The sequence below is a fragment of the Oryctolagus cuniculus genome, chromosome 11, assembly GCF_051225735.1.
Source record: "Oryctolagus cuniculus isolate XC-2025 breed Fujian yellow rabbit chromosome 11, ASM5122573v1, whole genome shotgun sequence".
In the NCBI taxonomy this organism is placed as follows: domain Eukaryota; kingdom Metazoa; phylum Chordata; class Mammalia; order Lagomorpha; family Leporidae; genus Oryctolagus; species Oryctolagus cuniculus.
Genome location: NC_142877.1, coordinates 101,627,913 through 101,647,173, shown reverse-complemented (window position 1 = coordinate 101,647,173; position 19,261 = coordinate 101,627,913). Strand labels below are relative to the sequence as shown.

The following is a 19,261-nucleotide window of genomic DNA, read 5'->3' as shown; positions in this document are numbered from 1 at the left end:
TTGAGTCAACACTTGCTGCTTCCAAGGGTGTGTACTGGCAGGAAGCTAGAATCAGGAGTAAAGCCAGAACTCAGGCCCAACACTTTGATATGGGATACATGCATCCTTAGCAGCATCTTAACTGGTACACCACTCACTCACCATGAACTTTTTAAGGCACCTTCATAGAGAACTATCTATTGTTGAATGTTGAAAAGTATCAATAAAAATAAACAGAATGCAGTTGTAGTTTCTGAAACTATTTTGGCAAATTCTTTTTTCTTAAATATTTATTTGTTTATTTGAAAGGCAGAGTTTACAGAGAGAGAGGGGAAGAGACAGAGAGATAAAGATCTTCCATCTGCTGGTTTACTCCTCAGATGGGCCAGGTAAAAGACAGGCGCCCAGAGCTTCCTCCAGATTTCCCATGTGGGTTTGGGGGCCCAAGAACTTAGACCATCCTCTGCTGCATTCCTAGGCACACTAGCAGAGAACTGGACCAGAAGTGGAGCATCTGGGTCTCAAACCAGTGCCCATATGAGATACCAGCATCACAGGCGAAGGCTTAACCTGCTATGCCACAATATTGACCCTCAAATGTGGGTATCTTTTTCTTAAAGATTTATTTATTTATTTGAAAGGCAGAATTACAGAGAGGCAGAAGCAGAGAGAGAGAGAGACAGGTCTTCCATCCACCATTTTACTCCGCAGATGACCACAACTGCCGGAGCTGCGCTGATCCGAAGCCAGGAGCCAGGAGCCAGGAGCCTTATCCAGATGTCCCTGAATGTGGTATCTTAACCAATGAACCAAATGCCTACCCTATACAAATTCTAATCTACACGGGATTGGGTACATTTATCTCATGAGATGTTTACCTGCAAGGTTTTGTCAGCTCCGCAAGAGGCTATTCTCTGACCATCCGCAGAAAAGCAGGCGTGGTAAACAGCATCTGTATGGGGGCGGACAACTAAGCGGGAGAGATTCTTGATGTTTTTTTTGTTTCTGAATACAAGGAAAAAAATTAACAGAAATCCAATAAATTAGAGTAAAAGTAACTATTTTCTCTCAGTAACAAAGTAAAGCATATACTTTAACATGCATATATTCCTCAAAACTACAAAATTCTAAAAGTAATAACATGCAAATAACAAAATACCTCTGCTACACAGAAAACAAAATCTAACAAAAGTGGCATTTTGCAAGAAATGCCAGGCAACCTGTTATGTTACAAATGTCACTGAGTTAGTAGAAATCTAGTTAATCAAATACATATCACTTTCTATTTCCTTTTGATACTTTAATATAGTCACAGGTAAAGACAAAACATTATGTAAGGGTACCTTCCAAAAAATCTCCATCTCTTAAAATGAAAGAAACCATAGCAAAATGAAGTTTGTTTCCTACCTAAAATCTGACACTATGCCCACCATTATGATGATGTACTTTAAAAATTCTTCTCTCTCACTCTAATTTTCAAACACATAAGAAAAAAGGTAAAACAATGTTATTTTCTTTGTATCCTTAATGAATACCAACTATTTATATTAATATAGATATTATTCCTCATGAGCTAAAGGATAAAGGAATATAATATGTACTTAGGACAAAGTCCTGTCTCTCCCTCTCTCTGTAACTTTCAAATCTCTGTCTCTTCCTCTCTCTGTAACTTTCAAATAAATAAATATATCTTTAAAAGTAAAATAAAATAAAAACTAATTAGATCAAGAAAAAACTCTTTCTTGAGCTATGCAATTGCCAAAGGCTCAGAAAATGATCTTCACAATAAAGGGTATATTAGGGGTCGGCACTATGGCAATGATTCGAGTCCCAGCTGCTCCCCTTCTGATTCAGTTCTTTGGCAATGCAGCTGGGATAGCAGTGAAGTACTTGGGCTCCTGCCACCCACATGGAAGACCCAGTTGGAGTTCCAAGCTCCTGGCTCTTGCCTGGCCCAGCCCCGACTTTTATAGCCATTTGGGGAGTGAACCGACAGATATAGATTGTGAATTCCTTTGGGAAAACTTTAGCACCAATGCTTAGCACATCAGAGACACTCAAAAGCTAGTTGAACTAAACTGAATCAAGGGAAACACTTGATTCAGTTTAAGCAACCTTATTGGAAACAACACTTGGGGTCATAAAATTACATATATCAGGGCTGGCACTGTGGTGCAATGGGTTAAGCCACAGCCCACACTGTCAGCATCCCATACGGGCACGGGTTCAATCCAGCTCCCTGCTAATGCACCTGGGAAAGCAGCGGAGGATGGCCCAAGTCCAGTCCTTAGGACCCTGCACCCACATGGGAGACCTGGATGAAGCTCCTAGCTCCTGGGTTTGGCCTGGCCCAGCCCCGGTTGTTGCAGCCATCTGGGGAATGAATCAGCAGATGGAAGACCTCTCTCTCTCTCTCTGCTTCTGTTTCTCTATAATTCTGTCTTTCCAATAAATACATCAATCTTTTATAAATAAATTATACATATAAAAAGACAACCACTCACATTATCTCAAGCTGTAAGGAAAGCATGGCATATAGAAAGAGCACTGTGGCGTAGCAGGGTTAGCCTCCACTTGTGGTGCCAGCATCCCATATGGTTGGAGTCTAGGTTGCTCCACTTCCGGTAACAGCTCTCTGCTAATGGCCTGGGAAAGCAGTGGAAGATGGCCCAAATGCTTGGGCCCCTGCACCCATGTGGGAGACCTGGAAGAGCTCCTGGCTCCTGGCTCCTGGCTCCAGGCTTCAGATCGGCCCAGCTCCAGGCATTGTGGTCATTTGAGGAGTGAACTAGTGGATAAAAGATCTCTCTCTGTCTCTCCCTCTCTCTGTGTGTAACTCTGCCTCTCAAATATATAAATAAATATTTTTTAAAAAAGCATGAAAATAAAAGTCACAGAGACCCAGAAACTAAATCCCATTCAATCAAACACATGAGTTCAGTCAAGTAACAATTTCCTTGTGCCTTAATTTTCTGGTTTGTAAAACAAGGCAATTAATACTTATCTTAAAAGGTTGTTTTGAAGATTAAATGGAATAACATGTGATTATACAATACATAAAATACATTGATGACAGCTCATCCTTTCCTTTTTACTAATTGATGAGTCTAAGAGCAACAGTGAAGGGGCAGGCACTGTGGTATAGTGGGTAAAGCCTCCACCTGTGATGCCAGATCCCATATGAGTACCAGTTCGAGTCCCGGCTGCTCCACTTCCAGTCCAGCTCCCTACTAATTCACCTGAGAAGGCAGAGAATGGACCAGGTACTTGGGCCCCTGTGCCCAGATGAAAGACCTGAAAGAGGCTACTGGCTCCTGGCTTTGGCGGGGCCCAGGTTGTGGCCATTTGGAGAATAAACTAGCAGATGAAGGATCTCCCTCTCTCTGTGTGTCTCCCTCCCTGTAACTCTGCCTTTCAAATAAATAAAATAAATCTTTATTTAAAAAGAAGAGCAAAAGTAAAGAGCCTCCTTCAAGAAGTAGGAGAATTAGGATTCTGTGGACATTTAATAATGGCAAAGTACAAATTACCTTATAGCCATTATCTCACACAAATTTTCACAAAAAGACTACCTCTAAGGATTGCTATCAGGGCCAGTGTTGTGGAACAGTGGGTGAAGCCACTGCCTGTGATGCCAGCATCCCCACAGGTGCCAATTCATGTCCTGGATGCTCCACTTTTAATTCACTCCTTGTTAATGGTCTGGGTAGGCCCTTGCTACCCATGTGGGAGACCCAGATGAAGCTCCTGGCTCCTGGCTTTGGCCTGGCCCATTGCTGGCTATTGCAGCCATCTGGCAAGTGAATCAGCGGATGGAAGATCTCTCTCACTGTCTTTCCCTCTCCCTGTCTCTCCCTCTCTCTCTGTAACTCTTGACTCCCAAATAAATAAATAAATAAGACTGATGTCATCATTTTACATATCAGAGAGTAACCCTGTTTAAAATCACAAAATTTCATATAATTGTGTTAAAAGGTTTTTTAATTTTTATTTTTATTTGAAAGGCAGAATGACACAGAGAAGAGTAGAGAAAGACAGATCTTCTATCCACTAGTTTACTCTCCAAACAGCCACAAGAGCCAGGGATAGGCCAGGCCAAAGCCAGAAGCCTGGAACTGAAACCAAGTTTCCCACACGGATGGCAGGAACCCAACTATTTGAACAATCACCTGCTTCCTCCCAGGGTGCTTAATAGCAGAGAGCTGGACTGTAAGCAAAGCAGACATGACTTGAATCAGGCACTCCAATAGGAGATGCAGACACTCCAAGGAACTGCAGGCATCCCAAGGATCTGCTTACCCTACTACACCATAACACTCACCCCAAAACTATTAAATTTTAGAACTGAGATTCAAATGCATGTCCGTGTCTCCAAAGCCCATATTCTTCACCACCAGCCCAGATTACAGGAAGTCAAGCATCTGGTACTAACATTTAGGATGACTTCTCAAAAATGCCTATAAGGACTCTGAAAATACAATCATTTTCTCCTATACTTAATTCCCTGGAACTTTTCAATAAGGACAAATGCTTATTAAAAGTTCCAGTCCTTTCCAAAGTAGTTAAATCTTCCTGGAGTGAATTTATTCACTATTTGAAAAATAATGACATAGTTGGTGCTCCACTCCCTTTGATTCTCTCCCAACCTACGTACATCCACTCCAGGTAAAGCATTCCGTTATCGACCTCCTGCTTGGCCTGCAGCTTAGCTTGCTGATAAACTTCTGAAGTTTCCGGTTCACAGAGACCCAGCTGTATAATGTTAGGAAATGGCTGTCGTCCAAGAAGGTGTCCATTTAAAGATAAAAACTCCTGAAAATTTTCACAAACTGTACAATCCTGTGAATAAATGAAAAGTTCTTAGAAAATATGACCAGAGCTAGGATCTGACATCTTTCTGTTTCTGTGATCTTATCACTTAAAAGGCTTAAACAAAATATTCTCTATATGAACTAAAAATTAATAGCCAACCATCAGGTAACAAATATATAGTCATCCTCTTCTGACTTTGAAACATGGGGTAAAAACCTCATTACTGAACATATTTCTTAATATATTTTTTAAATCACTGAAAATCTTACTTCCCCAACTTTCCAGTCTCATTCCTACATATATTCTCGGTAGACTAGGCAGCAAATCAATTAGAAAAATCGAAGATCAAAGTAGGAAAATTATCTCTCTTCATCCCTTCTATTCTGCTCATTCCCATCATAAAACTTAGAATTAAATGTCAACATGAGATGTCCATTAAGCACTAACTTTTCATATTACTGTATACCTTTTCATCCAATATATGCCTATATTCCACAAATTCATGAATCAGATGAGCAGGGCCAACAAGTTCTGTTTTTGCTTTAATCCAATCCAGGGAAAACATTAAAGCACAAAGTTCCTTTAAAAAAAAAAAGTTCAGCACTACTGTTAAAGAATCAAAGAGCTTTAAGCATAACATTATTACCCTAACACTACTGAAATAAACTTGGCTGATATCTAGAAAAAGAATCCATAAATAATTCCAATGAAATATAAAATGGGCCTCACGTTTCAACAAAGTCAATTTCAGTTGCATTAAATATTTAAATATAAAACACAGAATCTCAAAGAAAAACTAGAAGATATAGTTAAGTATTTTTATAACCCTGAGGTGAAGGACATCTCTGTAAACATAACACTGAAGCAGAATACAAAAAAAAAAAAAACCTATATATTTAACTACCTAAAAATTCTAATGGAGTTGGCATCATGGCACAGTGGGTACAGCAATCCCAGCAGCCCCACTTCTGATCCAGCTCCCTGCTAATGTCCTGGGAAAAACAGAAGATGGTCCAAATGATTAGGCCCCTGCCCCCAACATGGGAGACCTGGATGAAGCTCCTAGTCTCTGGCTTTGGCCTGGCTCAGCCCTGGCCACTGTGGCCACTTGGGGAGTTAATCAGTGGATGGAAGATCTTTCTCTGTCTCTCCCTTTCTCTATAACTGTGACTTTCAAATACATAAATAAATCTCTAAAAAAAATTCTAATCTTCAGGGGTGTGCATTATAGTACAGCAGGTTAAGCCACTACCTTCTGAGCACCAGGTTTGATTCCTGGCTGCTCCACTTCTCATCTAGCCCCCTGTTAATACACCTGGAAAAGCAACAGAAGATGATCCACATACTTGAGCCTATGCAACCCATGTGGAAGACCCAGATGGAGTTCCTGGCTCCTGGCTTCAGCCTGGCCCAGACCTGGCTGTTGTAGCCATTTGAGGAATTAACCAGAGAATGGGAGAGATATCTCATGCACACTCTCTTTCTCACTCTCTCGCTTTCCCCATCACTCTGCCTTTCAAATAAAAAGATAATGGGCTGGTGTTGTGGCATTGCAGGAAAAGCAGCCACCTGCAGTACCAGCATCCCACATGAGCACTGGTTCAAGTCCCGGCTGCTCCACTTCGATCCAGCTCTCTGCTATGGCCTGGGGAAGCAGTAGAAAATGGCTCAACCGTCACTGTGGCGCAGCAGGTTAAAGCCCTAGCATGCCACGCCAGCATCCCACATGGGCGTCAGTTCGAGTCCTGGCTGCTCCACTTCCAATCCAGCTCTCTGCTATGGCATGAGAAAGTAGTAGAAGATGGCCCAAGTCCTTGGGCCCCCACACCCTCATGGGAGACCCAGAAGATCATGACTCCTGACTTCAGATAGGCTCAGCTCCGGCCGTTGCAGCCATTTGGGGAGTGAACAAGTGGACAGAAGACTTCTCTCTCACTGCCTCTGCCTCTCTGTAATTCTACATTTCAAATAAATAAAATAAATCTTAAAAAATAAATAAAATATAAATTAAAAAGTCTAATCTTCAGTATAGCAGAAAGCAATATAAATAAAGATTAAGACCAAAAAAAAAAAGAAGAAAAATATTTCAACAAACACGGAAAGAGGAAGGTGAGATAAAACTTGAGAATTTTTAAACAGGTCATCTTACTTTGTGCATATTCGCACTGGCCATGTGGTAGGCCAGAAAGTTGTACCAATACATGCAGTCCTCCTGATCAGGGGAGAGAGTGTATAGCTGGTGATACCTCTGGAACTGAGTGACCACCTTTTTATGTAGATCCTAAAACCCAAATTAAACATTTAAGAGGACAGAAACAATTTTATAACCCAAGCATCACTGTAGCTCCAGCTTCCAAAGCCATTCTAAATATACAAAGAATCTCCTCACAAGATATCTATTAATTAAAAAAGGAATAAATAGTAACTTTATAGTAGAGAAACCTGGTGGATACCACTTTAAGCAAATTATCAACATTAACTTATACAAAATAAGATTCATCAACACCAAGTACTCCCTGATACAATGTACTGAGAAGTATACAACATCATTTCTCTGGCATTCTTGCCAAAACATGTAAAACATTTATCTAGTCAAGAGAAAACATATGATAAAACCAAATTAGAAGGGCTGGCATCCCATATGGGTGCTGGTTCAAATCCCAGCTGCTCTACTTTTGATCCAGCTCTCTGCTATGGCCTGGGAAAGCACTGGAAGATGGCCCAAGTCCTTGGTTCCCTGCACCCACATGAGAGACTTGGGAGAGGCTCCTGGCTCTTGGCTCCTGGCTTCAGGTCAGTGCAGTTCTGGCCGTTGCGGCCATCTGGGCAGTGAATCAGAAGATATAAGACCTCTCTCTCTCTCTCTCTCTCTCTCTCTCTCTGCCTCTGCTTCTCTGTAACTTTGCTTTTCGAATAAAAAATAAATCTTTAAAAAACAAAATAAAAAAACACAAAAAAACGAATTAAAGGACACTGTACAAAATATCTGGCCAACACAAAAGTGACAAACCCGGGGGCCAGCATTATGGCATAGAGGGTAAAGCCACTGCTTCCAATGCCAGCATCCCATTTGGGCGCTTATTTTATTCCCAGCTACTGCACTTCTGATCCAAACACCCCAAAAATGGCCTGGGAAATCAGCAGAAGATGGCCGAAGTCCTTGGGCACCTGCACCCATGTGGGAAACCCAGGAAAAGCTCCTGGCTCCAGGCCTCAGGCTAGCCCACTCCAGCTGTTTGTGACCATATGGGGAGTGAATCAGCATCTTTCTCTGCTTTCCCTCTCTCTCTGTAACTCTGCCTTTCAAATAAGTAAATAAGTCTTAAAAAAAAAAAGTGACAAGGCCATTAAGACAAACACTGAGTATCATAGATTTGAGGCGACTAAGGAAAATGAAAATGAGAAAATAAGACAGTAATTTGTAACATGGTATCCTAAATTGGATGTGGAACATAAAAAGGACATTAGAAAAATTGAAATTCCTAATTCTGGGGCGGCTGTCGTGGCATAGTGGTAGGGAATAAAGCTGCTGGCATCCCATATGGGCACCAGTTGGTGTCATAGCTCCTCCACTTCCAATCCAGCTCCCTGCTAATGGCCTGAGAAAAGCAGTGAAAAAAAGTCCCAACTGTTTAGATCCCCGCCACCCATGTGGGAGACCTAAATGAAGCTTCTAGCTCTGGCCTGGCCCAGCGCTGGCTATTGCAGCCATCTGACGAGTAAACCAGCAAATGGAAGTTTGCTTGCTCTCTCTCCCTCCCTCCAAGTAGCTCTTTTAAATAAATAAATAAATCTTTAAAAAAAAAAAAATCACACTCTCTAAGTTGGTTAACAGTACTGTATCAATGTTAATTTTCTGGTTGATCATTGTGTTATGGTTATATAAGATGTTAGCATTAAAGGAAGCTAAGTGAAGAGCTGATACATGGAAATCACTACTATTCTGTAACTTTTCTGTAAGTCTAAAATAACTTCAAAATATAAAAATTTTTTTCAGTGTACAGTAACACAAGTACCTGAAGCTGGCTGCGATTCTTCTCTGTAAGAAAATCTACTTGGAGATCATGTAAATAGTAAGAAAATGATTTTCCATTCCGATCACAAAATAAGAGAGACTTATTAACAAATTCCTGCAGTATGTCTTCAACTTCTTCAGTTTCCATGTCCCAGAGAATACATAACACCTGCAAACCATTTTAAGCATTTAATATGTCATAGAAGTATAATGCCCAGGACTGCAGCCGAGATATTAACATTAAAAAACCCTAATTTAAAGCCTTGAAAAAGAATGCCTCCATTTCTTAAGAAACTCAACTATTCCTTAAGAAATAAAGAAGTCAGATGCTTTTCCAGTTTAAAAATGGCTGAGAAATAGACAACTCACACCTTAAACAGAGAGCCCTTGAAGGGAAGTAAGAGCAGAGGGACTGCTGGTGCCACAGCTCAATTGGCTAATCCTCCACCTGCGGCACTGGCACCCCAGGTTCTCATCCCGGTTGGGGCACCAGATTCTGTCCCGGTTGCTCCTCTTCCTGTCCAGTTCTCTGCTGTGGCCTGGGAGTGCAGTGGAAGATGGCCCAGGTCCTTGGGCCCTGCACCTGCATGGGAGACCAGGAGGAAGCACCTGGCTCCTGGCTTGGGATCGGCGCAGCGCGCCGGCCATAGCAGCCATTTGGGGAGTGAACCAACAGAAGGAAGACCTTTCTCTCTGTCTCTCTCTTTCTTTCTCTCTCTCTCTTACTCTGCCTGTCAAAAAAAAAAAAAAAAAAAAAAGAGCAGAGGGACTGCTACATCTTCTAACCCACCATCTCAGTTCCATGGATTATATCCTTTCAACATCCTCCCAGCAATGTGATCAACACTATATAAAAGGTTACATGCTATAAATACCCATGATGAGGACTGCTGGTCCATCTGTTACCTTTGTAGGAACCTTAACATCTTTCTGAAAGATGGAAAGATCTGTGTAATAATCTCTGATGTCTTCTCTGAGTACATCAACACTTATGGACATGGCTTCATCCAGAGCTTCATAATCATAAGATGAAGATTTCCTTATTCTCTTAAATTGCTTATTCTGAAGCTGCCTGAGGTAGTACTCCCAGCGGTTGGGAAAATCACGTAAAAGTGCACCAATTAAAGACACTACAAGAGGAGAACCTTAAAACAAAAATGTGTTAATATCACATTATGTTCAAAATCACCACTAAATTAAGAATCTATGTATTCTTAAGAAACAGTCCTACAAAAATTTGAGGAGTGCATTAAAGTAGGATATATCTTTGCCCATCCAAAGAATTCCCTTCCTGACTCAGAAGATGAATGAAACCACCATGTGGACCTTTTAAGGTAACTCCCTTGAGGCAGCCACCCGGATCCATGAAATGAGTGGCCGGCTGGCGCCGTGGCTCACTAGGGTAATCCTCCGCCTTGCGGCGCCGGCACACCGGGTTCTAGTTCCGGTCCAGACGCCGGATTCTGTCCTGGTTGCCCCTCTTCCAGGCCAGCTCTCTGCTGTGGCCCAGGAATGCAGTGGAGGATGGCCAAGTCCTTGGGCCCTGCACCCCATGGGAGACCAGGATAAGCACCTGGCTCCTGCCATCGGATCAGCGCGGTGCACCGGCCGCAGCGCGCCGGCCACGGTGGCCATTGGAGGGTGAACCAACGGCAAAAAGGAAGACCTTTCTCTCTGTCTCTCTCTCTCTCTCACTGTCCACTCTGCCTGTCAAAAAAAAAAAAAAAAAAAAAAAAAGAAAGAAAGAAATGAGTGGCTACAGAAGGTCTGCAGAAATGGAGATGCGCTATATCTAGACACATTCCTCTACCTTTCTCAGGCACAAATGCTATGTTAATGAGAACTATTCTGCCTGCCAGCAAAAGAAGCAGACAGCCAGTGTCCATAGATTATATTCCCTGGAGGAAAACCCTAAACAACTGACAAGTGAGACTGATGTTGGTAGCTCTGTGAGGGGTTTGGGGTGTGGCTACACATGGGTTATGACAGGAATAGACATGAACTCTAGACTGGGCTTTGATTACCTAGTGCAAGGTGTGTTTCTGTTTCAAGTGCAATGAAAGAACAGAAGACACTACACAGATTTAGAAGGCCAACAGTCATTTCTTCAGATAAAGTAACATTATAGAACTAGCTCATAATGTTAAACTATGGGCAGAGAGATACCCTCCTCAGAGTATAGTCTGATGAAGTGGAATGAGCAATTAAAACACTGGTATCTACAATGGGGGAAGACACATGACTAGGACTGGCTTACATGCCTTCACAAGTATACGCTCACATGCAGTGTGAATGGCCTAAAGGAATGTCCCCACTAGATAGTCCTCTGTTTTCCTTGTGGATCTCAGGAGGAGGGACTTGGAAAGTATGCTGTATGACTATGCAACTCTTGCCAAGGGAGGAATAGTGATCATTTAATTTTTTTCCTTCCTTTCCCCTATCACCTCGACTTTTTTCCTCCCCCTACTTAATACAAGGGTCCTATGAGGATCAGGGCTGCAGCTACAACTTTTGTAAGGAGGGATATTTCCTAAATAAGAAATTGTAACTGTTTCTAAAACTTGTATCAGAATTCCTAAGGGCATAAGAGAGTGGGTTGCGCCTTCATCCCATTTGGCAAAACTGGTTAACAGCATATACAGTTATATTGCCTGGTGGTAAAAGCAGCCCACTAGTTTTGCACCTAACTTAACCTTATCCTATCTGAATGAACACTCCCATTCTGAGTGGGAGTTAATTGCTAAACCAGGATGATGGGAGAACCTCAGAAACCTGAATATAACCCTACCTACAACCCAGCTATCCCACTACTTGGAATTTACCCAAAGGAAATTAAATGGGCAAACAAAAAAACTGTCTGCACATTAATGTTTATTGCAGCTCAATTCACAATAGCTAAGACCTGGAATCAACCCAAATGCCCATCAACAATAGACTAGATAAAGAAATTATGGGACATGTACTCTATAGAATACTATACAGCAGTCAAAAACAATGAAATCCGGTCATTTGCAACAAAATGGTGGATTCTGGAAAACATCATGCTGAGTGAATTAAGCCAGTCCCAAAGGGGCAAATATCATATGTTCTCCCTGATCGGTGACAACTAATCAAACACCTAAAAGGAAACCTGTTGAAGTGAAATGGACACTATGAGAAACAGTGACTTGATCAGCCCTTGTCCTGACTGTTGATGCACAATTTAATACTTTATCCCTTTTAGTATTTTTTTGTGTGTGTGTTCTACTTAATACTATTGGTTGAACTCTGTAATTAACACACAATCATTCTTAGGTGTTTAAATTTAACTGAAAAGTGATCTCTGTTAAATATAAGAGTGGGAACAAGAGAGGCAGGAAATGTACAATTTGGGACATGCTCAATCAGACTTGCCCCAAATGGTGGAGTTAGAAATGTGCCAGGGGATTCCAATACAATCCCATCAGGGTTGCATGCATACACCAATGCCATCTCACTAGTCCAAGTGATCAATTTCAGTTCACAATTGATCATACTGATAGGTCTAAGAGTCAAAGGGATCACATAAACAAGACTAGTGTCTGCTAATACTAACTGATAAAAAAGGGAGAGAATGATCCAACATGGGAAGCTGGATACACAGCAGACTCGTAGAAGGGAAGATGTCCTAAACAGCACTCTGGCCTCAGAATCAGCCCTTAAGGCATTTGGATCTGGCTGAAGAGCCCATGAGAGTATTTCAGGCATGGAAAGCCAAGACACTCTGGCAAAAAAAAAAAAAAGATCTAAATGACAGATCTCTGCGAGTGAGATCCCAGTGGAAAGAACAGGCCATCAAAGAAGGAGGTACCTTTCTCTGAAGGGAGGAGAGAACTTCCACTTTGACTATGACCTTGTCTAAATAAGAGCGAAGTCGGCAAACTCAAAAGGCTTCCATAGCCTTGGCAACTCATGCCTAGAGCCTAGGGAGATTACTGACACCATAAACAAGAGTGTCAAATTGTTATGTCAACAACAGGAGTCACTGTGCCCTTACTCCTCATGTAGGATCTCTGTCCTTAATGTGTTGCTCAATGTGAATTAATGCTATAACTAGTACTGAAACAGTATTTTATACTTTATGTTCTGTGTGGGTGCAAACTGATGAAATCTTTACTAAATATATACTAAATTGATCTTCTATATATAAAGATAATTAAAAATGAATCTTGATGTGAATGGAATGGGAGAGGGAGCGGGAGATGGGAGGGGTGCGGGTGGGAGGGAAGTTATTGGGGGGGAAGCCATTGTAATCCATAAACTGTACTTTGGAAACTTATATTTACTAAATAAAAGTTTAAAAAAAAACTCATATAAAATAGAATTAGAGGTATCGTTTTGTGGCACGGCAGGTTAAACTGCCACCTGTGACAATGGTACCCCATTTGAGCAATAGTTCAAGTCCCAGCTGTTCTACTTCCAATACAACTCCCTGGTAATTAATATGCCTGGGAAAGCAGCAGAAGACGGACAAAGTGTTTGGGTCCCTGCCACCCATGTGGGAGACCTGGATGAAGTTCCAGACTCCTGGTTTTGGCCTGGCCCAGTCCCAGCCATTGCAGTATTTGGGGAGTAAACCAGCAAATGGGGAGATCTCAGTCTCCTTCTCTAACTCTCCTTCTCTCCCCCTGTTAACTTTGTTTTGGTACAAAACAAATTTGAAATCCATGCATACAAAGGATTTTCAAATTTTCATGAAAATATTTAAGTGAGAAACTTCCTAATAAAAAACACTACACTAGTTTTTACTTACAAAATTAGAATATCATTTTTATAAAATTCCAACCAAAAAAATTTGAAAATCCAACTCTTACTATAGTTTTTAACTTTTTAACAACAGAAGTCACATATTCATCTTATCCTTCTCACTAAAACCATCTCTAGCATATTATGGGTACACATTAACATTATTTTAACAAATGAATCAATGCCATAATATCATGTGTCCATTTAAAGTATCAGGGAAGAACTTAAAACACTAAATATCCTAGAAAAGTTTTTGGATGCTGATGTGCTAAATTATCATATTCACTAGCTTCATTTACAAAAAAGGAATTTATATCCTTATGACAAAATAACCATACCTTTACATTCTTTTATAATACTATGAGCTTGTTCTGGCAAATCTGTTTTCTTCATATTAACAAATAGGGATAAAATTTCAAGTCCTTTTTCTTTTCCTAGGCTACTCTCCACAGGGACTACATATTTAGGACCTGCAACAAAATCACATTAGACACAGTAACTAATTTGGTATGCCATATATTTAGATGTAATTGAATAATACTTTTATTAATTTAATACCTTTATTAAAGTATCAAAAAGTAAGTCAATAATCCTTACCCATTACTGAATCTGTAACACTCTTATCTCTGGTTGTAAGAAGAATCTGACATTGATTGTCAAAAGCTTTTAACACCCAAGGATCCCAAACATCATCCAAGATCAACAGAGACCTAATTAAAAAATAAACAAAATGAACCATAAATAACATGTAAACCTTTTCTTAAAAAAAAAAAAAAAAAAAAAAAAAAAAAAAAAAAAAAAACTATATCTTTGAAAATCTACTCAATAATTTAAAAAGAAGAATAGATGACTAGTCCAAAATTTCTCCTTTTTCATATAAACCGTTTTCAAATAAGGGCAAAAAAAATTAGACTTTTACCTCCTCACAACCCACATTAAGAACCTATTAAAATTAAGGGTCCAGGGTCCAGTACTGTGGCATAGCGGGTAAAGCTGCCGCCTGTGGTGCCAGCATCCCGTGTGGTCGCTGGTTTGATTCCTGGCTGCTCCACTTCTGATCCAGCTCTCTGCTATGGCCTAGGAAAGCAGTAGAAGACGGCCCAAGTCCTTTGGCCCCTGCACCCATGTGAGAGACCCGGAGGAAGCTCCTGGCTCCTGGCTTCAGATCAGTGCAGCTTAGGCCATTGCAGCCATCTGGGGAGTAAACCAGAGGATGGAAGACTCTCTCTCTCTTTCTCTTTCTGTCTCTCTCTCTCTGCATCTGCCTCTCTGTAACTCTGCCTTTCAAATAAAAAAAAAATCTTTTACAAAAATGATTAAGGGTCCATAAGTAGGCATTGTGGGGTTACAGGTCAAACCACCACTTGGGATGCCTGCATAATGGAGCTCCAGTTTAAGTACTGGCTTCTCCACTTCTGATCTAGCTTCTTTATAATGCTTCCTGGAAGGCAGCAGATGCTGGCTAAGCCTGGGTCCCTGTCACTATGTGGGAGACCCAGATGGAGCTCCTGGCTCCTGGCTTGGGACTGGTCCAGCCCTGGCTGTTGTGGGCATTTAGAGAGTGAGCTAGCAGATGGAAAATCTTTCTCTCTCACTGTTGCTTTGCCTTTTCAAATGAAAATAAACATACTTTTTTTTTTAAAATTAAGACTTTACAAAAACAGGACTTTTTATAGCATGGAAGTACTAAGAATTTATCAGTTCAGACATCACTTATTGAGTGCCTAAAGGATTATACAATTAATGGAATTTTTCCCAATTCAGTCGTTAAGCATACCAGAACTAGGCTCAGATTAATATCAGAAAGACAATATTTGATTGTATCAGTGGCAATATGTGATGTGATCATTTTTTACCTACAAAACTAGCAATTTCATGTATCCTAACCTGAAAGAAAACTCTAGAAAGAATATTATTTTGGGGGCAAACATTTGAACTAGCAGTTAAGATACCAGTTGGGATACCCATATCCCATATCAGTGTGCCTGGTTCAAGTATTAGCCCTGCTCCAAGTTCCAGCATCCTGCTCAAGTGTATCCTGTGAGCCAGTAGGCGACGGCTCAAGAACTTGGGTCTCTGCAACTCACATGAAAGGCATGGATTGAAGGGCTGGCACTGTGACGTAGCAGGTTAAGCTGCCATCTACAGCATCAACATCCCAAATGGGTGCCAGTTTGAGACCCAGGGCTGCTCTACTTCTGATTCAGCTCCCTACTTATGCACCTGGAAAAGCAGCAGAGGGGCCGGCGCTGTGGCACAGTGGGTTAAATCCCTGGCCTGAAGCGCCGGCATCCCATATGAGCACCGGTTCTAGTCCTGGCTGCTCCACTTCCAATCCAGCTCTCTGCTATGGCCTGGGAAAGCAGTAGAAGATGGCTTAGGTCCTTGGGCCCCTGCACTCATGTGGGAGACCCGGAAGAAGCTCCTGCCTCCTGGCTTCAGATCAGTGCAGCTTAGGCCATTGCAGCCATCTGGGGAGTAAACCAGTGGATGGAAGACCTCTCTCTGTGTCTCTACCTCTCTCTGTTAACTCTGTCTTTCAAATAAATTAAAAAGAGAGAGAGAGAGAGAGAAGCAGCGGAACATGGCCCAAGTGCTGGGGCCCCTGCACACATGTGGGAGACACTGAAGAAACTCCTGGCTCCTTACTTCAATCTAGCCCAGCTCCAGCCCTTGCAGTCATTTGGAGAATGAACCAGTGGATGGAAGATCTCTCTCTCTCTCTCTCTCTCTCTCTCTCTCTCTCTCTCTTTCTCTCCCACCCTCCCTCCCTCCCTTCCTCCCTCTCCATCTCCATTTCCCCCATAACTCTGCCTTTCAAATAAAATAAATAAATTAAAAAAAAAAAGAAGAAGAGAAAAAAGATCTGTACTAAGAAAGTGGCTCCCAAGCTTCAGCCTGGCCCAGCCCCAGGTTCAGTGGGCATCTGGGAAGTAAACCAACTAACAGGAGATCTCTATTTTTGTATGTATATGTGTGGCTGCCTCTCAAATAAATGAATTTTTAAAAAAGATTACTTTCCAATTGCTATACTAGTGAGATATTTTTAAAATTTTTTTATTTATTTATTTGAGAGGTAGAGTTACAGAAAGACAGAGATAGAGAGAAAGGTCTTCCATCTGCTGGTTCGGTCCCTAAATGGCTGCAATGTCTGGAGCTGAGCCAACCCAAAGCCGGGAGCTTCTTCTGGGTCTCCAATGCAGGTGCAGGGGCCCAAGTGCATGGGCCATCTTCCACTGCTTTCCCAAGCAATTAGCAAAGAGCTTGATTGGTAGAGGAGCAGCTGGGACATGAACCAGCACCCATATGGAATGCAGGTGCTGCAGGCAGAGGCTTAGCTTACTACACCACAGCATGGGCCCCATGGTAAGGTTTTTTCTTTTCTTTTTTTTTTTTTTAATGAGACATAAGAATATCCTCCATTTAATACATTAAAAGAAAGTAAGCCCCTAGAACAAGTTTTATCATTGATTAAGGAAGCACCTAAGAAAACAAGCAATGAAGTTGGACACCTAGGCATAACTAAAACTTTGAGACAGAAAAATATCCTCCACTTACTACACTAAAACAAAATAAACTTTTGTGAACAAGTTTTACTGTTAACTCTCATAATACAACTCTTTGAGGACAGAAGTCCTGCATGGGAAGTTAGTGCACAGTGACTCCTGCCGTTAATTTAGCAATTAACACTCTTATGTATGATGTCAGTGATGACTCAAGGCTCTTGACATGAGCTGCCTACGCTATGGAAGCCTTCTCAATCCACAAATTCCTTCAGCATTTAGATAAGGCCATAAGCAAAGTGGAAGTTCTCTCCTCCCTTCAGAGAACAGCATATCCTTCTTTGATGACCACTTCTTTCCACTGGGATCTCACCCACAGAGTTCCTTCATGTAGGGCTTTTTTTTTTTTTTTTTTTTTTTTTTTTTTGCCAGCGTCTTGGCTTTCTATGCCTGAAATGCTCAGTGAGGTTTTTTCTACTCAAGAAATCAATCTGCTCATTCACAATAACAATGAACTTCTATGCCAGTTCCTGATGGGTTTCCACAAACTTTTTTAAATTCATCAAAACAGACAAAATAATAACAACAATAATAATAGCATGATTATGCACTAGCATTTTTATCTGAATGGTACACTCTGTACACCTCAAAAGGCAATAGTCCAAGGGCCAACGTTGTGATACAGAGGGTTAATCTGCTGTTTGCAACACCAGCACCCCTTATCAGAGTGCTGGTTTGAGTTCTAGCTTCTTTGTTTACAATCCAGCTTTCTGCTAATACGCCCTGCAAGGCAGCAAGATGGCTAAAGTACTTAGAACCCTGCCACCCAAGTAGAAGACCATGATGGAGTTTCTGGCTACTGGCTTCAGCCTGGCCAGATCTGCCTATAAAATAAATATATAAATAATTTTTTTAAACAGGAATTGCTTTAGAGGCCAGTGTTGTGGTGCAGCAGGTTAAACCACTGCCTGTAATACCAGCATCCCATAGGAGTGCCAGTTCAATTCCCAGCTGCTCTACTTACCACCCAGCTCTCTGCTAACATGCCTGGGAAGGCAGTAGAAGACGGCCCAAGTACTTGTGCCCCTGCCACCCACATGGGAGACTTAGATGGAAGATACCTGCAACTTCTCCTCTCTGTGTAACTCTGCCTTTCAAATAAATAAATCTTAAAAAAAAAAAAAAAAGGAAATTCTTGAAGAAATTCATTCCTGACCCAGTCTTTTACCCCTTGCCTAGTTTATTTTCTCTTATTCTATGTTAATCCATTAGAAATGTACTCAATGTGAGTGGTCTGCACTTTCTAGCAAAAACCACTACCCAACTCAAAACATATTTCTCTGGAGCCAGCGCCATGGCGCACTAGGTTAATCCTCCACCTGCAGCACCGGCATCCCATATGGGCGCCGGTTCTACTCCCGGTTGCTCCTCTTCCAGTCCAGCTCTCTGCTGTGGCCTGGAAAGGCAGTGGAGGATGGCCCAAGTGCTTGGGCCCTGCACCCACATGGGAGACCAGGAAGAAGCACCTGGCTCCTGGCTTCGGATCAGCATAGCTCCAGCCATTGCAGCCATTTGGGGAGTGAAGCAACAGAAGGAAGACCTTTCTCTCTGTCTCTCTCTTTCACTGTCTCTAACTCTACCTGTCAAATAAATAAATAAAATCTTTAAAAAAAAAAAAAAGACATATTTCTCGAGAGCCCACAATGAGATGGTAGTATGGGGCAGGCACCTGCATCTGGCCTAGCAATTAAGAGGTCTGTGTCCCACATCAAAGTGCCTGGATTTAATGTCCAGCTCCAGCTCCTAACTCTAACTTCCTGCTACTGTAGATCCTAGGAAGCAGCAGCAGTGGCTCAAATAACTGGATTCTTTCAACCTACAAAAGAGATCCAGATTAAGTTCTCCATTCCTGGCTCTGGCCCCAGATGGGAGCCATTGCAGGCACTTGGGGAGTGAGCCAACAGACAGGAGCTCTGTCTCTGCCTCTCAAATAAAAAAATAAATAGATAAGTAAATAAATCGTGGTAGGTAAAAAAGAAAGAACTAGGGGCAGGCATTTGGTATGGCAGTTACGCTGCTTCTTGAAACACCTACATATTGGAGTTCCTGAGTTCAAGTCCCAGCTCTGCTCTCTATTCCAGTTTCCTGCTAATGCATACCCTGGAAGGCAGCACATAATGACTCAGGT

The 19,261-nt window shown here is 41.7% G+C and overlaps 1 protein-coding gene across 6 annotated transcripts in view; it reads right to left on the bottom strand.

Annotated features, from left to right (window-relative positions):
* The window catches only part of APAF1 (apoptotic peptidase activating factor 1), a 129,863-nt gene that overhangs the window by 84,058 nt on the left and 26,544 nt on the right, over positions 1 to 19,261 (bottom strand). For 5 of the 6 annotated variants that reach the window (XR_016216979.1, XM_070052732.2, XM_070052733.2 and 2 more), the window contains exons 6-13: positions 14,168 to 14,280; positions 13,909 to 14,040; positions 9,713 to 9,951; positions 8,808 to 8,975; positions 6,941 to 7,072; positions 5,258 to 5,371; positions 4,634 to 4,818; positions 858 to 984 (exon numbers count right to left, since the gene is read on the bottom strand). Coding sequence is in view for 5 of the 6 variants with exons in the window: in XM_070052732.2 (XP_069908833.2) it covers positions 858 to 984; positions 4,634 to 4,818; positions 5,258 to 5,371; positions 6,941 to 7,072; positions 8,808 to 8,975; positions 9,713 to 9,951; positions 13,909 to 14,040; positions 14,168 to 14,280 (1,210 nt within the window). In the remaining variant the exon portion in view is untranslated. Of the gene's footprint in view, positions 1 to 857; positions 985 to 4,633; positions 4,819 to 5,257; positions 5,372 to 6,940; positions 7,073 to 8,807; positions 8,976 to 9,177; positions 9,952 to 13,908; positions 14,041 to 14,167; positions 14,281 to 19,261 lie in introns of those variants that run through there. The other variant, XM_089308821.1, reaches the window with a different exon arrangement.